At 36.7% G+C, this 22,982-nt stretch overlaps 1 protein-coding gene across 9 annotated transcripts in view; it reads right to left on the reverse strand.

The window, feature by feature from the left end:
- Positions 1 to 2,112: 2,112 nt before the first annotated feature.
- The window catches only part of LOC106053828 (S-adenosylhomocysteine hydrolase-like protein 1), a 112,236-nt gene continuing 91,366 nt past the window's right edge, over positions 2,113 to 22,982 (reverse strand). For 8 of the 9 annotated variants that reach the window (XM_056026393.1, XM_056026391.1, XM_056026390.1 and 5 more), the window contains 13 exons: positions 19,515 to 19,615; positions 16,666 to 16,737; positions 13,329 to 13,454; positions 10,810 to 10,986; positions 10,648 to 10,694; positions 10,439 to 10,502; positions 10,169 to 10,257; positions 9,002 to 9,167; positions 8,188 to 8,286; positions 7,852 to 7,920; positions 7,232 to 7,310; positions 5,329 to 5,449; positions 2,113 to 5,095 (listed from right to left, as the gene is read on the reverse strand). In XM_056026393.1, coding sequence (XP_055882368.1) covers positions 5,089 to 5,095; positions 5,329 to 5,449; positions 7,232 to 7,310; positions 7,852 to 7,920; positions 8,188 to 8,286; positions 9,002 to 9,167; positions 10,169 to 10,257; positions 10,439 to 10,502; positions 10,648 to 10,694; positions 10,810 to 10,986; positions 13,329 to 13,454; positions 16,666 to 16,737; positions 19,515 to 19,615 — 1,217 coding nt within the window. In that variant the 3' untranslated portion in view covers positions 2,113 to 5,088. Of the gene's footprint in view, positions 5,096 to 5,324; positions 5,450 to 7,231; positions 7,311 to 7,851; positions 7,921 to 8,187; positions 8,287 to 9,001; positions 9,168 to 10,168; positions 10,258 to 10,438; positions 10,503 to 10,647; positions 10,695 to 10,809; positions 10,987 to 13,328; positions 13,455 to 16,665; positions 16,738 to 19,514; positions 19,616 to 22,982 lie in introns of those variants that run through there. The other variant, XM_013209467.2, reaches the window with a different exon arrangement.

Below are 22,982 nucleotides of genomic sequence, written 5' to 3' on the forward strand. Positions count from 1 at the left end.
GCGCATTGGGCGGCAAGCTGTCTCCACAAAGAGAATTCCAAGTAGCCTTTGCTCTAGTGTTTAAGAAATTCTTTTAAAAAAAAACGATGTATCCGTTTGTGAGGATAGTTTGTTGTTCACTGTTGAAGGAATACTCAAAGAAATAGCATCTGGGATTTCATTTCCTCTCTGGAGAAGTTTGCCGACTCGCTTCAACAAATACACCAAGCTACGAAAAATGATTTGTTGGTGCCTTTATCCTCAATGGACAAAGAAATGACCTAATAATCGGGTAGTCTATGACTCCTTCAGTCGCGAAACGACTTCGGATCGAATGCCTGGGCATTAGCTATGACAGGAATGATGTCGCCCACACATTAGTTCCACTCTTTGCACGCAGCTGATGTATAAAAAGGAAGTTAAGTGCCGATATAGTTTGGGATCAGCGGCGTTGCAGGGTCTGCCAGGGTGTAGCACTGGGTGCTGCAAACAGTCTAAGGGTCGCCGGCTCTTGATTTTTTTCTCAGGGCTGACTCCCAAAGCCTTTCTTCTTTTTGGGTATAGCTGCAAGGTTGCAGAGGTTTGAATGCAGAGTTTTTCTTTTCCTAGATGGGTAGCCAGTCAAGGCTAACGAGCCTCTCCTGCCAGAAGCTTATTGGTTTGGACACCAGTTGGTCACCTTTGCCCGTTCTGTAAGTATAAACAGCTCTGCCGGACTTGTCCGAGGCTATTTGAGATGCACCAAATCAACTCTCCCCTCAACGATTCCCTAAAAAAACTATTTTCAAACGATAGTACATTGATATAATTACCGTAATCTTTTATTGATATAAACAACTATTATATTCTACAACTTCGTTTTTAATAACATTGTAGCCTATTAATAGATATAACATAATATATATTAAAAATGTAAGATTGTCCAAATTTGAAATCGACTTTACATTAACTGAGCATGTTTCTTTTTTTAAAAATTTATTTGGCTTTAAATATGTTAAGACTTTATGGAACATTACACCAGTGTTTCTGAAAACTTTTGCTAAAAATATTTTCACCGCCCCCTTAGCTATGTTTTAAGAAACCTATATCCCCCCCCCCCCAAGTGATGTCCAGACTAGAACCAAGAGCGCCAAGACTTTCCTGCCTTTCGAAGCCACAGCAATTTCTTCTTCTTGCGTCTAAATGAACTATTTTTTCCTAGTAAGAAGATAAAGAGGTCAAATTAATACAGATTATGAAGGGGGTGGGGCAAGCACGTACGTTTAGAATTGGCTAGATTTCATCCTCGTGTTTAGAAGCACGCCTTAATGTAGCAGTGAGTTGTTTTTCCCCCCACACACAAAAGTCGTTAATAAAATAATGTATTTTTGTCAGGAATATATCATAAGAAGGTCGTAGGCTATACTCTATGTCTGTTTGAAATAACAAAAAGTCTTATCTTTTTCTTCGAAAAAAAAAAAACCAAGGTTCTACCTAGCATCACTGGTTGTATTTCAAGCCATGCCAAGTGAATGTGTGTCTAAACTATTCATTTTTTCCCCATATAATTTAAACGATGTTAATCTAGACTTGAAAGTATAACTAGCCCTTTTATTTGTAATTATCTTCTCTGAGTCATTTCTTTTTAGGCCTGTCACACTTGGCATCTCCCCTGTACTAGCTTCTTCAGTCCAATGTATGTTTTGTTTCAAAGAAAGCTGTGCGTTTCCGATCTGTGTAAAATTTTAACCTTCAAGATAGTGACAAAAGTTTTTGCTAATACAACATGGAAATAATAAGGCTTGTCTTCGAGTTTGAGGCTTTATGATCCCCGGCTGCGACCTACATACTTTGTCACATCCAGCGCAGAAGTACCCATTTTCCGCCGGTGATCGATATCCTTTTAGCAGCTCTGTTGCAGCTAGTCATTATGTGCGCTAGTTCTATAAAATACTGTATTGTTTCCAGCCAGGCGTAGAGTATTCTTTAAGTGATAATTGGCTCCGAGCAGGCCAAACCGCTCTTTACACTAAATGCAGTTCAATAAGAGTTTGTTATTACCAGAGATAAGTCAATCTAGAGTCTATTGTGCGCAGCTAAGTTTGTGGGAGGCGATGACTTATGATTAAAAACAAAACAGTCTTCACCAGAGAATATGATTTCTAATGTACTTTATTAAAGTTTGACATGAAAGAAAAAAAGTTCTAATGACCTCAGATCCGACCCCCCCCCCTCACATTCTCATCTAGTCACAGTGCAAACCTAAACAAAGTTCACCTCAAGAGAACTTGTTGCTAGCTGGGATCACACACAACACCACCACTCCATCTTTTCAAGACAGGCTACATCAATGTTGTGATATGTTTAATGCATCACATTGGCAGAGAGTGTAGCAGATGACTTATGATTGATCTCAGTCATACTTAATGTTAGGATGTGTGTCTAAGAATAAAGTGGTGGCTATGTCTTGAGGCCACAGCATCCTAGTTCATGGAAATAAATAAATGCAATAGTTTCTATTTAAACATGCACCAGACAAAGGATATATCTCTCTTCAATATAGATTTCATTTTCAGCCAAACAAAGGACACAATGAGTGAAAAACAACAACTTCAGATTGCTCTTTATAACTGTGCCATTGTTGATAGAGCAATGGAAGAATACAACTTGTGACTTTTAGTTCTAATTCTCTGACAATCATAATCTCCCTTTAACACATTGTAAAGAATGACAACCACTGAACTTATTTTAAGGGTAAGTTTTTTTTTTGTGTGTGTTTCAAGATAAATGTAAAGTTTGACTTTTTCTGTACATTAGAAGCATACAAATGATTTTCGTCCAAATATTTACATCCAAAGTTTCAGTCCAACCAAAAGAACTGACATCAAAAGGAACACAGTTTGCTGTATAAGTTTAAATATCTCAAAGGTTCTGGTTTCTAGTGGAACTCTTCCAATTCAGGATAGGTCACAAAATACATTGTATATAAATAATTTCTTTGTTACAATGAAAGAGAGAATAAACATAAAAAAAAAATAGACTATGATGGATAGTGTGCCAAGACTCAGTCAAGATGAATTGACACCCTCCTTCCTCACACAGCTTCAACAAATTATACAGTACATATAAACTCTTGAATAGCAAAACAAAAAAAAATGGTTAACAAAGGCATTAATCTAAAAAAGAATATTTCTTGGTTACACTGTAACAGAACAAAAAGATTTCTATTGGGAATCTAGATTGATGGTAAACTAAGAAACACTTGCCCTAGAAAACAAAGCAACTACCTGAAAGTGTCATCTATGGACAGGAAGATAGACATCAGTGGAGTGGCAGAATCAGAAGACACACACAGACACATTGGAATACATGAACACAGGGAATCTTGTCAAAGTTGTTGTAACTGAAAATATTTATTTCCTATTGAGCTATGTTTCTATTTATCCCCAAGCCCAGTTGGATGGCCACAGAAAGGAACTCAAAAGTCCCAAAAGTCATGGTTAGGTCAAAAAGTAAATGTAAACAATGAGACAAAAGTTGAATTGATAACACTGACGACGACTTGGCAATTTTTGTTTTTTTGTTTTACAAAAATAAAGTAGTAACAATTTCAACTTTTACTTATTCTACACCATAGTGCTGCAAACTATGTGGTATGCTAATATCCTTTAAAATATCTACAAAAAGATAACATTGAGTTTAATCCTAAGACTATCAGTTGTAACTAAACATATTCTTTGTTTGTAATGATGGCCCAGAGAAATGAAACTTTAGTCAAGGATATATTTACAGCTTTGCTTTCTGCAGGGATTTCATTTGCTTTCAGACTAGTGAAAACATTTAAAGGTGAGTTATTAGTGCTTTCAGACTAGTGAAAACATTTAAAGGTGAGTTATTAGGTGAAACGTTGAACCAAGTTAGTTAAAAATAATTTTATTAGATCTAGTTAATTTGTGGACATTTTGGCCACAAGAGTGAAAAAAAAAAGTTTTAATTCCTAATTATTACCTGAGGAGAAACTAACATTGGATATTAAAAATGCATTAAGATGCAAGAAAAATGATTCACAACTGTTATTGAGTAGCACTACAAATTAGATTCATGCAGTGCTCTGCAGGCCATCATCACAATACTGCACAAACACTCATAGAAATTATATATAGATATTTTCTAGTTCACTTAAATACATGATTGTATGATTTGTGTTTCCCTTCATTTCATTTACTTAAACTACAGAACAACCAAATCCATTACAAACTTGACATTTCCAGTCAAACATATCAGAATACCTTGCAAACCAAAACAGAGGTGACAGTAGTGGGACATGTTCTGGACTGGCCATTAAACTTAAACTCTAGAAAGCTAACTCATGGATGAACTAAAGGTGAAATGTTCCCAAAAAGTTCATTATAAGCACAACCTTACTCAGGATACCATGTCACACATTCTAGGACATTCACAGTCATTCCAAGGATAGAGTGGAACAAAAAGGAAAAACTTGGGATGGTCAATTTTATTCAATCCATTTCGCTCAGAAATAAAAGATTACAACCTAAGCCGTGTCCAGGAACTAAATCTACAAGTGCTACATAAGCAGTGTGTGCTGCCCTGCTTACAGCTTTGTGCAATGTCCACTTCTCTGGGCAGAATAGAATAAGTCATAACTACAAAATATAACAATTGTATAAACAGTTGATTTGTAAATGCTTTGTCCAACAAGTTTCATGAATTCCTCTCCCCTCTCTACATGGCAATGTCTGCCAAGTCATAGCACATGACATTATCTTACACAATGACAATCATATTTGTATGCAAAATCTAAAGACTATTTTTATTACTTATATCACAAATACATAAAAAATAAAAATAATTATATTTTCAGTCAATCACACTATACCATTAAAACAGTTTGCAAAGATTTCACATTTTCTGAAAAATGGAAGAAAAAAAAAATGTGTAAAAGTTCTACAATGAGGTCTTACATAAACATTGTTTAGAATGGCATCTACAGCATGTTTGTTTTGAACGTTGCTTGATGATGTTGAAGATGTCTGGGACAAGTAGATGGAATGGTAGGAGAGAACAAGGCATGACATCTTGGTGACCTACAACTCTACCTAAATACTTGCATTAATATCTGAGGAGGACAGAAAAAAAGAAACATGACAGCAATGTTTTAACAGACAAATTTAAAACAAATATCAGCACATACAAAACTGTAAACTCAGGCTAAGAGGCAAGAAGGACTTGCCTACCAAACAGACAGGGCTCATCAAAAAGTAAAAATATGGCTAAATAAAAGCAATTCAATAGAGAACTGATATAAACACATTAAAAATTATAATTAACTTGTGAATTCGGTGGCCTTACCTGTAATAGTTTGGTTTGAATGGTCCAGCTTTATTCAGACCTAGATATTTGGCCTGGTCATCTGTTAGCTCTGTCAGGTGGGCATCAAATGTGGGCAGGTGGAGACTGGCTACATACTCATCTATAGAATAGAAAATGAAACAAAAAAAGAACATCTTTTAAAGGATCTCTCAACGTGAATGAACAGGCATCAATTTCAAGTGGTAAGAAGAGGGAAGGACTAGAACAATGAGCTCTGAAACATAGAAACATTGAAGAATGCTTTTCCACTGGTCAAAAAAAAAATGACTACAGCACTTTTGAGATAGACTTGAAGAGGCACTGCACTAAAGAAAATGCTATTTAAAAGAAATAAAACAAGGTTACAAAGACTGTGTGGAAACACAAACTGAAAATTGGCCCCCCAAAGTGGTCTACCTAAAGTCTTCACCAGGATTCAAACATGGAACTTCTGGTTAAAAGTGCTTTACCACTCAGCCACAGCATCTCCATATGTTTATTTAGCGTCCACTTTATATTTTTTAAAATAATAATAATTAACCTTATCCATACAATCAAAGTTAATGACATGTAACATGTTATAAAGAGAAACTAAAAAAGATTTACTCTTCTTACAAAATTAGATAAATTGGCAACACGAAAAAAAAAAAAGATTCTTGACCTATTTGAGGTAGGTAGTGAGCTAGCTAGAAAAGACTTGAAAGACTGGAGTAGGTCTACTTGGACCAGACATTCCGCAAAAAAAACCTTAATATCTCCATTGCCATTTGTCATACAAACTAGACATAGATCTAGCTAGATCTAGACCTAGTTTTAGATCTAAATCTAGATTCAAGATCTAAGTCTAGATCAAGAACTAGAGCCTAGGCCAATATTATGATCATGAATAGTAGGCCTTTTGTTACTAATGTACTTGTGTACTATGCTGTTCATATCCGATTCATTTTTTAATGTGATACTATTGTTTACATAATAAATAAATCTGCACCCCTAAGCTGTCAGAAGTTATTGCCTCAATAATTAACATTTTTTTCAAATTATTAATACATTTATGATAAATATATCTAGATCTAGGCTCTATTTAGTCTTATTTAGACTGTCAAGTGTAAGCCCCTATAATGAGGATATGTCAAAACTGCGCGCTATAAAAGTAGTTCATTATTTTTTAAACTTGTAACTAAAATGAAGTTCGTATCAAAATTCTTTTTCAAAACAACATTTGAATCAGTATTCTATTCAATGAGTTAGTTAATAAATGGAAAATATATTTCATAATGAACCATTGACTTTTACCATTGTGACCTTAGATGCAATTTTTTTTGTACTAATGCGCAAATCTATGAATGAAGCTTGAGTTATTAATGAAGAAGTCATGACCTTTTTTTTTAAAAAGTTACCTCCCCTGAAGTTTTTCATTGAAAAGTGGTGTAATTTTGTGAAAAATCTGCTTGCAAATATAATTTTAAAAATTAGATGGTTCACTTTCAGAAAAGAGAAAAGTAGCAGTTGCATCAGAACTTTGAATGATCTAAAATAATATGATGTTTGATTTTCATTTTCTCTTCTAGTTTCTGAGATATAAACGGGACGGAAGGACAGACAGACAGGCCACACACAAAACTAATAGCATCTTTTCCCCTTTTGGTGGCCGCTGAAAATTAATTTTTAAAAAAAGGCATTTAATTTTGTGTTAATGTTTACTAACTCCACCCTACTTAAGTTTAAACTATTGCAACACATATTGTTTGTTTTTCTTCTATTATTTTCTTCTAAACTAAACTAATGAGAAAAACGTATATAAATCATCTAATGGAAAGTTATAACTGAAGGAAAAGAAAAAGTAGTATCTAACAGAAACAGTCATTAGTTAACTAAAAGAAAAACACAACGTAGGTTTACACACCCATTTTTTTAGGCAGAAGGTAAACATCTTGCTTGTAACGTCCAGCAGGTGCATTGAACAGTTCAATCAGAGCCAATGCCTAGAAACACAAGTCACACATGCTTTAAACATTTAGGATATAGTGCAGACTACATTTTGTAAACGCTTGTTTTAGTCAACATTCGGGTTATTCTGCTATTCAGGTTGATAGCCAATATAAAAAAAAACAAAAAAAACACACTTCCCGTTCTCTGTTACACAGCACAAATAATGAAAACTAGACAAACAATGACGACAAACAAGGTGGCTTGTCCAGGTCAAGGAAGTATGGCAAGGATTTGTTTCTGTTTTAAGCAGCATGTCATGTTTCAACCTCTGGGATGGGAAAGCCAGGATGGAGGGATGAACTATGTGAAGAAACCACCCAAAAATAGATTTCCCTAAAAAGATTAGTTTGAAGAAAAGCTTAAAAAAAAGATGACTCATCTAAAGTTATTAAAATATAAAATAATCTTATGAAAAGTATATTTTTAAAATTCTAGAGTAGGGTAAGGGAAATCTAAAAAGAAATATGTTTCCAAAACATTTGCTTTATTGACCCCAAGGGTCCAGCAGTGACAATCTTGTCTATGTAGGCCTACCTGTGTAGTAGCTGTTATAGACACAACAAAGGAAGGTACAGATGAACAGCTCAAGTTCACCAAGCGACCCTGAAACACACACATACAATATTTTCATCAACAGTTTATTCAAATCATTTTTCTAAACAACAGAAGAGTTACAATTAACTAAAAGGAACTGGGGATAACAGGGCATCAATTAATAGGAGATACCACAGATCACAGAAGATTCAGTTCTATTAAGACAGAAGTATTTGGAATAAGAGGAATGGCAATAATCAAGACTTTCTTATAAAGTAGAAAGAAAAAGATATCTTGAAATTAATGTATCTTTAGAGTTAGGACATCTAGGCTCACCTCAGCCAACAAGATAATCCTCTTGCCATCTGGCCAGATGATGTGGTCGACCTGTGATCTGACTTTCTCCCAGGTCAATTCAGGTGTTCTTAAACTAGCCTAGAGAAGAAAAGCAAATCATATTGAAATGATTACAAATGTACAGTTAGGTGCCACTTGAAATAAGTAGGCTCAATTGAAGTGTTACAAGAATTTAAACCAAATTTATTATTAAAAGGCAAGTACCATTTAATAGGGCAGATAATTTATAGGTCATCTGTTTCTATGGTAGACGGTTAACATGGAAAATAATAACCCTAACCCTGACCAACCACCTTTACTTTACCCAAATAATGTCAGGTACTCGTTAAAAAGTCCTAAAAATCCCAGTTGCCACCAAGATTCAAACCTGAAGAGATTGGTTTGGAAGCTAATTACTTAATTACTTAGCCACCACGCCACCGATTTTTTTTTTCTTTCAGAGATGAACCAATTTTAACTTGAAATTCCGAGTTTGCAAGGAATGGTCACCACTTAATAAAATAGCCTAATCTAAATCACTATTAAATACACTAGGCAAGGTGAACATTTAATTAAGTAGCTCAGAGCTCCATTTCATGAGATAGCCCAGTACATAGTAAGGTAGGCTAGATCACTGTCCAAATGAATAGGTGAACAAAGCTAAGTTAGTTCTATATAATATTGCTTTTAAAATCCTAGCCAACCTACAATCAATAAAGAAGGCTTAAATTACTTAAAAATAAAACAGCTTTGAATTTCTGAGAGAAAGAGTCTGTAAGCAGTACAAGAAAAATAAAACAATAGTTTTACTGACCACATCTATCTCTGTGTTAGAGTGACCCATGTTGCACACAATGCAGCCATTTTTCAATCTGTCCAAGTGACTTCGAGTCACAACGTTCTTGTTGCCAGTGCAGGTAATTAAGACGTCACAGTTTCTGACCACTTCATCCAACTTGACCACACGGAAACCATCCATGCTGAAATGAAAAGTGCGATAGATTATCTCATCTATGCTGATTTTACTCAACAAAAAATTTTAACCTAAAATTTACTTTCATCTCTTTATTTCATTCAAACTAGAGGAAAATATTTGTAGCTCTATAAATGATAAGACAACATAAAATAGTCTCTATCAGCTGTTTTGTTTTTCTTCAAAAAAATCAAAGTTAAATTTATTTGCCCCATCCATCTGTATCTTCTTTAAGTCTAATATACATTTTGTTAAATGTAAACTGCTCAATGTGTGTAGCAGGCTTTGGTTAAAATACAGTCAAAATTAACCTTATGAACTTGTAAGGTATCCTGATAAGATCAACGTCTAATCTTTCAACTCAGGACAGGACACAACAGAATGAGACAACAGATGTACTTGAAGCTCAAAACTGGAACCAGTGGAATCTGCCCATGTGGAGTGTTATTAGAGAATGCTGACCATGTCCTTCAAAACTGCTCTCTTTACTAAGAGGCCCGTACATGACACTGGCCCCAAAGCATCCCAATAGAAAGAAAACTATAATGAGAGCTCCCTGATTTGGAAACCACTGCGCAGTTCGTCTCATATACTGGTCTAGTCATCAGAACGCTCCAACAGTTCATCTCGTATATTGGTCAACTGAATGCTCCAACAGTTCATCTCATATATTGGACTAGTCATCTGAACACTCCAACATAAAAATGAGAACGAAGAAGAAGAAAACTTATGAACTCTCAGATAATGTCATTCCCTAACTCACATACACTTAGCAAGCCATTACACATCATTTGGAAACAAACTTAAACAACAAAAATATAAATTTTGTACAGGTCAGAGTATATTTTCTTTTAAAATACTGGATCATCTAAAATTTATGGAAGTTTCTACCATATTCTTTTTCCCTTGGGCTCACAACAAATATACTAAGCATTACACTTCAGTTGTCCGAGCATATTCGATACTATTTAACATGCAAGACAAGATGAAGTCATAGCTTGAACTGACCATGCCTGCAGAGCACAGATAGGATCTATTTCTGTCACACTGACAATAGCCCCAAGGCCTTTCAATGCCTGACTGCAACCTTTCCCAACCTGAAACAGAAATGCAACATTTTAAAACCCAAGAGTAAATTAACATGCAATTGATCATGTTATAACATCAATCAACTTTTTCAATCAAAAGTCAATCAAAAGTTAAATCAATTACATTTTTGCTTGCTACAAAAAAAAAAATTTTAAAAATCCATCTAATATTAAGTAAGGTGATCCTGACCTCGCCATATCCACATATCAAAACTTGCTTTCCACCAAACATTACATCTGTTGTTCTCTTTAGACTGAAAAAAAAACAACAACAATGACTATACTACCAAATCTCAGCAGTATATATATATTTAATAAGCTAAAGTAATTAAAAAAATCATAGTTTTAACAATAGCATTAAAAAATATTTAACAAAAAAAAAAAAAAAACAAGTCTTACGCATCAAGGATAGATTCTCTACAGCTGTAAAGATTGTCAAATTTGGTCTGAAAAACAAAAATCATATCCATGACTCAATTAATGGAGGAACTTGAAGTTTAAATATATTTTATTAAATTTCTTTACAATTAAGTCACTTGATCATTGAACAGGATTGGTAACCTTGGTAACAGAGTCGTTGACATTCATTGCAGGCACTGTAAGTTTCCCAGACTTTGAGAGCTGGTACAATCGGTGGACACCGGTCACACTCTCCTCTACAATCCCCTTCACCATGTTGAACATGGCAGGATACTTCTTCAGGAGCCAGTGGGTCGCATCACCTCCATCATCAAGTATCTGTTCCAGAATGAAAGACCATCACTTAATATAATATAATAATAATAAATAATAATTATGATAATCTTTATTATCCATAAGGAAATTTGTCTTACAATTTGTGCATCACATCATAACAAACATTATAACTATAGAAAACCAAAATATACATTCACACCACAGACTCACTCAAAATTTACATATGAAATGTTTATAACAGATGGTTTAATTGAATTTAATACCAGGGCAACAAAAGAGTTTTTGTGTCTGTCTGTCTATGCTACTGGTGTCTAGTATCTCTTTTGTGATGGTAAAATCACAAAATCCTGACCCTAAGGGTGATTTTTTATTTCTTAGATTTTTTTAGCCTTCTTATGAATGTTTGTCTCAAACAGCTGCCCTAATGGGTTTTGTTTTTTTGCCAATGACTTTACCAGCAGCATTTAGCATTCTATGAAGTTTATTTTTATTTTTAATGACAATCTCCCTTCGATTCTGAAGATTAATATGCTACAAAGAGGAGGGGGAGGTTTTAATGTCATGACATTATCCAATGAATGCTTTTGACAACTACATCTATAACTGAATGATGCACATCCGTGAATATTTAAAGTTGAGTTTAAATAACCACCAAAGGAGAAAAAAAAACCCAGACCTTGCTGAATGGCATTCAAGTTTTCCTTAAACAACTTTTAAAACCATGATCAAAATAGATCAAACTGAACACATTTCATAAAGACATTTCTCACATGGTAAGAGAAGCAGCAGGCTTGTGTTTCAAATCAATTCAGAAATGTAGTAAGATCTTTACAAGCTCACCGGCCAGGAATGTGTCAACAGCATGGTTTAAATAGAAGCAGAGGCAGAAACAGTTTTAAACAACAATTGTTTCTCTTACTCACTGTGCAGTTTCAGAAAAGAACATTCAGATCACCCACTTCTGAGACAATGGATTATGAGAGCGTTATGCTGTTAACAGTCTGATTCAATGTCTCTCTATTCCCAAACTGAGGCCAAGTATCCATTGGAGGCTCTGCTAACTCAGGGGTTATAATGTACTTTAAAATTCTACTGTCTTCAAAGGGACCATAATCCACAGCTCTGCAAACTACTAAGCCACCTCATCCATCAAATAGCATATTATAAGATTAAATTTTGTTATTTCATTGGTCTACTAGAGTGCAGCCAAATTAGAAAATGGGTCTAAAACTTCTTCTCCACCAGGGGGATGTCTACTCGTTGATGTAAATCTGATTGGGAGGATCAGTGGCAATGAAGAAGAGTGAGTATACATTGCTGATAGGGAGAGAAATGTACTTGGAAAGAAAAAGCCTCAAAAAGGTCCTGCGAAAAACAAAATTGAGAAACACTGATCCATACGAATTCCTTTTTTTTTTTTTTTTTTGGTTTTAACAGGAAACGCTATAATAATTTTTAAAAAATTGACGTAGATTTCTCAAGACCATGATGTGCAGAAATTATCTTTAGAGACACCCGAAATCTCAAGCCTGTCATAATTTAAAGTTTAATCTTCTGATAGGAAATATGGCACGGCTCTACTTCCTGTCAACTCCCATGAGGATTAAAGATAGATGACAGCACAAGATGAGATGACTCTAGCGCTCAGATGTGTGTGTGTGTATGACTATGTGTCTGTGTTGGTCCCATGGCTTACAAATAAGTGTCACAGTTATTAATGACGTCATCAGACTGTTGACACAAGGAAGATAACATTCAGGCAAGCTTTTATTATTCCCCTTTGATGAGTGTAGCAGAAGACATCAACTGATTAAATTAACTGGTGTCAGCTCAACCAAAGACAAAACATTGAGAAACTTATCTCAAAAGTTAGCTAGAGACTACTAGGGATTCATTATTTCTTTTTTAATACAATCTTTTTCTATGTCTCTTTTCTATATTACTCCACAGACCATTGAGACCTAACATTAGAGCAGAATGAGTTAAACATTAAAATGAGAGGAAAAAAAAGTGTGATACCCCTTTCAGAGATTGTGATCTGTTTCTAAGGTCGATGGTTAACAGGTGTCATGTGGTCTACACAATGACCAACCTCATTTATTTAACCCGACTAATGGTTTTGTCAGGTTTCCATTAGCTTTGCTTTGACTCAGGTGGATCCTAAAAATGCCTAATTCAAAATCCCAGTCTCTGAACCTTGGATCAAAAGCCAAGTGCTTTACCACTCAGCCACCATACCCATAAGAAGAGCTCCAAGAAATGTTTTCTTTTGTTCTCAGAATACCATTGAACATTCTACTCAAACAAACACAAATCTTAAAACTTAAGTCAATGTCTAGATAGTAAAAAAACAAAAATGAGAATCTGATTTCAGGAAGTATTACCATGTTGGGCTGCCATCCTTCAGCATTGATGCACTTATCTATACACCACCAGAAGTCCTCCTCTGTCTCCCCTTTCCAAGCATAAATAGGGAAGCCAGATTCAGCAAGGGCTGCGGCAACTTCATTCTAGAAAAAAAAAGGCACAATATTTGATAAATTGTACACACATAAAAGTATTTAATTAATTTGTATTTGCAATTTCCTTCTATATATCACAATCATCCAGATTATGTTATTTTAATCTAAGAATGAACATTGTTTGCTGTGGCCTGCATGTCTAGACAACTGTTGTTTACATTGTTTGCTGTGGCCTGCATAGACAACTGTTGTTTACATTGTTTGCTGTGGCCTGCATAGACAACTGTTGTTGACATTGTTTGCTGTGGCCTGCATAGACAACTGTTGTTTACATTGTTTGCTGTGGCCTGCATAGACAACTGTTGTTGACATTGTTTGCTGTGGCCTGCATAGACAACTGTTGTTTACATTGTTTGCTGTGGCCTGCATAGACAACTGTTGTTGACATTGTTTGCTGTGGCCTGCATAGACAACTGTTGTTTACATTGTTTGCTGTGGCCTGCATAGAAAACTGTTGTTGACATTGTTTGCTGTGGCCTGCATAGACAACTGTTGTTTACATTGTTTGCTGTGGCCTGCATAGACAACTGTTGTTTACATTGTTTGCTGTGGCCTGCATAGACAACTGTTGTTGACATTGTTTGCTGTGACATGCATAGACAACTGTTGTTTACATTGTTTGATGTGGCCTGCATAGACAACTGTTGTTTACATTGTTTGCTGTGGCCTGCATAGACAACTGTTGTTTACATTGTTTGCTGTGACATGCATAGACAACTGTTGTTGACATTGTTTGCTGTGACATGCATAGACAACTGTTGTTGACATTGTTTTCTTTCTACTTCAACTATTGTAAACTATTTTAAAAGCTGCTGGATTTCAGCTGCTTACATTTTGACCATTGATTAGTGGACACAGAAAAACCTAGCTAGATACAAGTATCAACTCTAACTACAAATAGATCTTTACGTTTTTGGATATATTAGACTTCATACAAATGTCTTGTGACTAATACTAGTCATTATAAAGTAAGGAAGTGGAGTGGCCATCTGGAAATGAGTGGCCATGTGGAAATGAGTGGCCATGTGAAAATGAGTGGCCATGTGGAAATGAGTGGACATGTGGAAATGAGTGGACATGTGGAAATGAGTGGACATGTGGAAATGAGTGGCCATGTGGAAATGAGTGGCCATGTGGAAATGAGTAGCCTTGTGGAAATGAGTAGACATGGGGAAATCAATGGAGAAATGAAATGGAATGGATATGTGGAAATGAGTGTAACAGTAAAATGAGTGGACAAGGGGAAATTAGTGGACATGGGGAAATCAGAGCACAAGTTGACCAGGAAGTGACATGACAAACTTTGTTGAGATGTCAGAAAAGACCACATTAAAATTAACAAAACTAAATGTTCAAGCCTATGACACAATAGAATTTATTGAGGAGCTAGCAACAGTCACAGAACAAAATATTCCTCCCAATTCTCCAGTCTCCTTGAAGAACACAGTCAGTTCAAACATAGAGTATTGTAAGCTCATCAACAGACATTTGAGACTTGAAAGTCAACACTGGACACAAGTTTAATGGATATGACAGAAACTGCCATCAACACAGCAACATCACAAACTCCCACACACAAAACTTAAGCACCAGAAATGAAGAAATCTAAAAATAAGCACACCCCTCCTCCCCTCTTTATCCTCCCCTCCCCCCGCCCCTCACATACACAGGCACAGACTCAAATAAAAAGATTCCAACAGATCAGCCAATAATGAGCTGGATAAGAGACTCCACTTTTTTCTCCCTGTGGTGTCAACAGCTTGGGGAGTTGTCTCTCTTGCCCACTCCCAGTGGAGAGTTTCAGAACATGATCCAAGTGAATGTCATATTTGGACCAAGTCCTGAAGAATCCACTTTTGACTCAAAAAAATATATCATCTATTTTTTTTTCCCCTTTTACCAAAAAAAACCCCAGTAAAAATGTTTAGATGATGTTGCTTTGATTTAAAAAAAAAAGTTCAGAAATTAACAAGGGACCCAAACTATAGAACCACTATATATGAACATAATTACAGTTTCTAAAGAAAACTAAATAACTAAGCTCTATGCATTTATACACGAAGAAATGTAAAGAAAATGAAGCCCATAACTGAATATTGATGCTTTCTATTAAAGAAGACTTCATTGACCAGTGAGACCCACATTTAGAAATGCTGTTGCTAGGTAACACAAAACAAGGTGAATAGAAACAAATCAAATCAATAAGGAATTTTAATGAGAACCTGAAGCAATGCCCAGAACCAAGCAAATATTCTAGATAACAGAACACAACAATGCAGATCACAACACTGTCAATGTTACATCAATATTCAATGTTTTATGGTCTTGGTCATGTGTGTACCTTACAGGATGGGGTGATACTAAATTCAAAGAAATGATTTTTTAAAATATGGACAAAAAAAAAAAGCAAAACAAAATCTACTTCTTATAAATTCCTTCTAGTAGATAGTAAATTGCTTCTTTGTCCGACCATTTGATACAAAGACACAATAAGACTATCCCAATGAACTAGATACCTATGCAAACTAAATGATCCACTATGTACATATCACTACTTTCTTTCACTGATCTACATGACTAAGGTTAGGGTTCAGGTGTGCCTCGTTGATTATCTGGAACATTCATTCCATCAAGAAGCTGCTTATTCTTTAGAGAGTTCTTTCTTTTGTCTCTAAATTTACTGCCAAGTTTATCCTTTTAATTCAGATGAGAAGAAACATTGGCTGGTTTCTTTTTGTGGCTGTGATATAAGACAAAAGCCCAAGATATCAAAAAGCAAAAGTGGAGCTGGATAGGACACAGCCTGCGAAAACCAGCTACCAATGTTGCAAGGCAGGCACTTGATTGGAATCGGCAAGGAAAGAGGAAAGTGGGCAGACCCAAGCAAAACTCGAAGAGGTCTGTCATCAGTGAAGTTGAGGATACTGGAATGACATGGGAGCAGATGAAGAAAGCTGCTCAGAACCAAGATGTGGCTGTGGCCCTATGCTTCCCTGTGAGTGCACAGAATTAAGTCAGTAAGTCAAGCCAGTGAGTTGAGAATGTCACTAGAAGTCATGGTCTAACTCCCCAGTACAACATGAGAGATCCCAATGAAGCTGGGGATTCAGAAAGATAAAAACTGTGTGAAATAGTGTGTGTGTGGGGGGGACTTTTTGTTTTTAAGGTGAGAAGGCATGCACTGTGTGTGTCCACTTACCTGTGTGGAATAAATGTTGCACGCAGACCAACGAATGGAAGCACCAAGTGCAGCTAGAGTTTCAACAAGAACCTGTGGGGGGCAAGGTAAAACAAAAACATTTCAATCAGAGAAAGTCTTCAGTCAACACACACACACACACACACAGGAGGATGGGGGAAAAAGTCAGGACCAGCAAATTTTAAACCTTTACTATCCCAACTCCCAAACTATGGTTAACATTTTAGTACCCTCCCACCTTCCACACACCACTGTTAGTGACATGTGTCAAAAAATGGATGACATTGTCAGTGACATGTGACATTTCTGTTGATACCATCATTGAAAGCAAACAAAAAATGTGCATAGTAAAAGTCAAAATATTTTTTGTTTCAGAATGGAAAAACTCTGGACTACATGTGAATACAGATTCATGAGAGAGAGAAAGAGAAAGAAAGATGGGAGAGAGATTGAGGAAAGAATGGAGAGAGGGGGAGGATGTGAGGGAGATGGAGGTAGCGAGAGAAAGGGATAGCAATATGTGGGAGAGAGAGATGAAGAGAGGGAGAGATGAAAGAGAGGGAGAGAGGGACAGAAAGGGAGAAAGAAAGAGATTGAGAGAGATGAGGAGATTTATTGAGTGAGAGACAGAAGGTGCAAAGTCCTATGAGAAAAAGAAAAAGGAACAAGAGCCAAAAAGAAAGAGGTTAATAAGAGAGAAGAGAAATACAGAGAGAAATAGAAATAAAGAGAGAAATAGAAATAAAAAGAGAAAGAGAAAGAAAGAAAAGGAAGAAACAATGGTGCAGTGAAAACAAAGAACCGGAGACAAAAAGGGTGAGAAACAAAAAAGGTCTGATGTAAAGATCTTGCTCAATGTGCTGGACTTTGTCCTCTGGACACTTGTATCATGTGCCACACTCTAGGCAGGGCAGTGTTGATGGTCAACTGACCACTAAATCAGTTTAGAAAACTCTCGATAAAATCTAAGCAGACTAGTTTAGGAATGGTGGAAAGTCATCTGACCAGTATATCACTAAGCTGTAAGCCTGAACATCTTGCCTGGATACCTGATCATTAATCATGCCAATAGATTTCTATCTGTCTCCAAAAACTGCTGTATTTATAGCGTTTCCATTTCCGTCAACATTGTATGTCTCTTGTAGTGTCAAGATGGAACCTCCAACAGATCAATAGGTATCGCTATACGATCTCAGAGTTGTGCTCTGGAAACTTCTAGCCTGCAGGCGGACAATGAACTATTAGATTAGATCTACACATGGTCTGGGTTTTTTGTTTGTTTCTTTCTGTCGGTCATGTTTCAACAAATAAGTTCAGGCAAGTTGACACGTGCTCGAGGTCTGATCAGTTCACACTCTGTGGAGCTGAGAGTTTAGACCCATCCTCTGCTGCTAGACATCAAATGATCAACACTTCAAGATGAATGCTAATCAATTTTTCTTGATTAAATATTGATACCTCAAAAGGTTGGTGAATTAAGAGCCCGATCAGGCGGATAGGGACAGAGAAAGAAAAAGAAAGAGAGAGAGAGAGAGAGAGAGAGAAAAGAAAAAGGAAAGCGGGAAAAGACATTAAAAAAGATATATTATTAGTGAAAGAGAAAGAGAAAAAGAGAGAGAAAGAAGAAGACAGAAAGAGAGAAAAAAAGAAGAAGAAGAGATAAAGCAGATATAACATAGGGAGAGAGAGAGGGGAGGGAGAGAGGGGGGAAGAGAGCTAAAGGAGGAAAAGAGTAGCAAATGATGAGTGTAACACAAACTTGACAGGAAATCGATGCACAATATCATAGCTAAAAGCCGAATAGGTTCATCCAATCTTACCGCTGGGCAGGATAGGCCAACTATTTGAATGATCATAATATCATCAAGTCCTACCATATGACCAGATAGGCCAACTATTTGAATGATCATAATATCATCAAGTCCTACCATATGACCAGATAGGCCAACTATTTGAATGATCATAATATCATCAAGTCCTACCATATGACCAGATAGGCCAACTATTTGAATGATCATAATATCATCAAGTCCTACCATATGACCAGATAGGCCAACTATTTGAATGATCATAATATCATCAAGTCCTACCATATGACCAGATAGGCCAACTATTTGAATGATCATAATATCATCAAGTCCTACCATATGACCAGATAGCCCAACTATTTGAATGATCATAATATCATCAAGTCCTACCATATGACCAGATAGGCCAACTATTTGAATGATCATAATATCATCAAGTCCTACCATATGACCAGATAGGCCAACTATTTGAATGATCATAATATCATCAAGTCCTACCATATGACCAGACAGGCCAACTATTTGAATGATCATAATATCATCAAGTCCTACCATATGACCAGATAGGCCAACTATTTGAATGATCATAATATCATCAAGTCCTACCATATGACCAGACAGGCCAACTATTTGAATGATCATAATATCACCAGGTCCTACCATATGACCAGACAGGCGAACCCATTCAGTGTTCACCCAACCATACCATATGACCAGACAGGCGACACCCATTCAGTGGCCACTGGTTCATCCAGCCCGACCATATGATTTATTAATAAGTATCCCAGTTCAGTAGATGGTGTTTGATTCAGCGTAAGGTAGCAGTGGTGTGTATAGTAGAGGTAGAGAAAATCTGTTTATTTACAACCCAATTACAATTTTCTCCCAAGACTGTATTGTGGTAGCAATTTAACTCAACACAAGGGCCCAAGTTGGCACATTTCATAATTAATGTAATTTTTTAAATAAAGATTTGACGTCTGCCTTTACATGGATGTAAGTCTCCCCCCCCTCCCTTTTCTAACCCGTGTCCGCACTTACCGCAGTCTGAGCAGTGATATGTGTACAGCCAATAATTTTGGCGCCCTGCAGGGGTTTGTCAGCCTCAGCACGTCTTCTCAACGCCATCAATCCGGGCATTTCTGTCAGAGACACAAAACATTGAACAGTAACATCACTGTCTAAAACCTGCAGTGAATACTCGGCTCATTCTTAACATAGGCTATAGTAGGACACCCGGCTAATTGAACATCCGGTTAGCTCTAAACATATAGTGAACACCCGGCTAACTGAAAACATATAATGAACATGTGATAAACTCTAAACATATAGTGAGCACCCGGCTATTTACATATTTTGAATACGCGGGAAACTCCAGGATGTTTATCCCTTATTAACCCGAATCTAGTCTAATGTTCCTTCCTTTTTAATGTAATGTTCCTTCCTTTTCTCTTTATGAAGTAATGTTCGTTACCATTCCTTTGTAACCTAAGGTCGCCCTTTATGATGTAATGTCCGTTCCCTCTATAGGCCTACTGTTTATTTCAGTCTAATGAAATGTCCTTTCCCTTTCCTTCATAATGTATTGCTCGTTCCTTGTGGTGTAATGTTTCGTCCTGAATAATTGACTATTGGTTCCTGTACACTAAAATGCTCGTTCATGTTTAACAGACCTTATTTTAACTGTTGGCAGAAGTCAGGACAAATGAACTTGTTCGACATTTCCAGCGTGAACTACAACAGGTCCCAAGTCTGGAAACAAAAGCGTGACTTGAGTTTCAGCCTGTTCCCACTTGACTGGAAGTCAACAAATTCCTAATGTCCCCAATGGTCTCGCTATGTATATATCTAGCTCTGTTTGTTCTGTAGGATGCGTGCTCGCAAGAAATTGTAGCGATCCAGTCTAAATTCAGTCCCACGCTAAGAAATCAATAGGAAATTAAAGCAATTAACTGCCGCCCGACGTCTCTATTGCAATCGTGCACGATTGGGAGAATGTTAAGTCTACAAACTAAATTGAAGGTAATCTAGCTTTGGAGATGAAACCGTTCCACTTGACAAAGAAAGGTAAAGTAATTAATAACGGGGGTGGGGGATGCTTGGGTCATTTACATTGCCGAAAAGCATGGGGAACGGGGGCTGGAGCTAAATGGACCAACTTAAGCACAAACTCATACCCATAAACATTTCCTTCACTCATAAATATATTCTTAACACTTTTTCCCGTGTAGAGAAACGTAGTAGGGTAACCCGAACGCCATTAAGGTGCTATGTCATTGAGGTGCTATATCATATTGGTCCTATATCATTGAGGTGCTATATCATATTGGTCCTATGTCATTGAGGTGCTATATCATATTGGTCCTATGTCATTGAGGTGCTATATCATAATGGTCCTATTTCATTGGGTGCTATATCATAATGGTCCTATGTCATTGAGGTGCTATATCATATTGGTCCTATGTCATTGAGGTGCTATATCATATTGGTCCTATGTCATTGAGGTGCTATATCATAATGGTCCTATGTCATTGAGGTGCTATATCATATTGGTCCTATGTCATTGAGGTGCTATATCATATTGGTCCTATGTCATTGAGGTGCTATATCATAATGGTCCTATGTCATTGAGGTGCTATATCATATTGGTCCTATGTCATTGAGGTGCTATATCATATTGGTCCTATGTCATTGAGGTGCTATATCATAATGGTCCTATTTCATTGAGGTGCTATATCATAATGGTCCTATGTCATTGAGGTGCTATATCATAATGGTCCTATGTCATTGAGGTGCAATTTCATATTGGTCCTATTTCACTGAGGTGCTATATCATATTGGTCCTATTTCATTGAGGTGCTATATCATAATGGCCCTATGTCATTGAGGTGCTATATCATAATAGCCCTATGTCATTGAGGTGCTTTTTCATATAGTTCAGCATTTCAACAAATATCGGATACGTGACAACCAGTAGGTTAGGGCAGACAAAACTTTTGAAAAAAAAAAAAACTCAGATGAGTTTGGAAAGGTGGGAATAAAAAAAAAAGAAAGGAGGGTGGTGGTGGTGGAAATGAATATTCTGCTCGATGGGTGGTGAGTAAGAAGTTCATAAAATGTTGTGTAGGAATTACGTTCTTGTATATCCTGACCTAATCCTAACAGTTTAAAATTTATGAGTTAAAAGTACACAGAACAGAAAACACACAGCAAGTAGAGATATGGCTACTGAAAAGTTACTTTGGTATAGTTGGTAGATACGATGGTGCGTGGGTACATCATCACGAGTCCATGAGTTCGGTAACTAGTGCAGGATTACTTCTTTCTTTCTTCGGGAATAGAGTAAGGCGGGTGGGGGAGCATTTAAATGTTACAACTAGGCCACTGTTTGTTACTACTAGACCACTGGGTGTCAAAACTAGACTACTGGGTGTTACAACTGGACTACTGTTTGTTACTACTAGACTACTGTTTGTTACTACTAGACCACTGGGTGTTACAACTAGACTACTGGGTGTTACAACTAGACTACTGGGTGTTACAACTAGACCACTGGGTGTTACAACTAGACCGCTGGGTGTTACAACTAGACCACTGGGTGTTACAACTAGACTACTGGGTGTTACAACTAGACTACTGGGTGTTACAACTAGACTACTGGGTGTCAAAACTAGACTACTGGGTGTTACAACTAGACTACTGGGTGTTACAACTAGACTACTGGGTGTTACAACTAGACTACTGGGTGTCAAAACTAGACTACTGGGTGTTACAACTAGACTACTGGGTGTTACAAATAGACTACTGGGTGTTACAACTAGACTACTGGGTGTTACAACTAGACTACTGGGTGTTACAACTAGACTACTGGGTGTTACAACTAGACAACTGGGTGTTACAACTAGACTACTGGGTGTTACAACTAGACTACTGGGTGTTACAACTAGACTACTGGGTGTTACAACTAGACTACTGGGTGTTACAGCTAGACTACTGGGTGTTACAACTAGACTACTGGGTGTTACAACTAGACTACTAGGTGTTACAACTAGACTACTGGGTGTTACAACTAGACTACTGGGTGTTACAACTAGACTACTAGGTGTTACAACTAGACTACTGGGTATTACAACTAGACTACTGGGTGGTTAAGTGAAAGTTTCCAAAATCTTATAGTTTCACTTGACGCAAACAATGTTCATGTCACATGATATGTCAAGCAGTCACGTGATCCACTTTACACAGAACGTAGATGACTGACAAGAACACCAATGTACAAAGCATTGCATTAGATTTGTTCTTTTGAAAAGGCGGAGATCATTTCTTAATGTAAGTCTACTCAAAGTGTGTGTACATCCTGCCATTAAGTAGGCCTAGCTCAATAACTACGTACACTGCACAAATCACCAAACAGTAAAAAAAAACAGTCACTAGCTTGTAGAATTTCAATTTTTTTTTCAGTAAATCAATTATTACAACATGTGCTTCTATATTAAAATAGTTTATTTT

Source organism: Biomphalaria glabrata, chromosome 4 (assembly GCF_947242115.1).
Source record: "Biomphalaria glabrata chromosome 4, xgBioGlab47.1, whole genome shotgun sequence".
Taxonomy (NCBI): domain Eukaryota; kingdom Metazoa; phylum Mollusca; class Gastropoda; family Planorbidae; genus Biomphalaria; species Biomphalaria glabrata.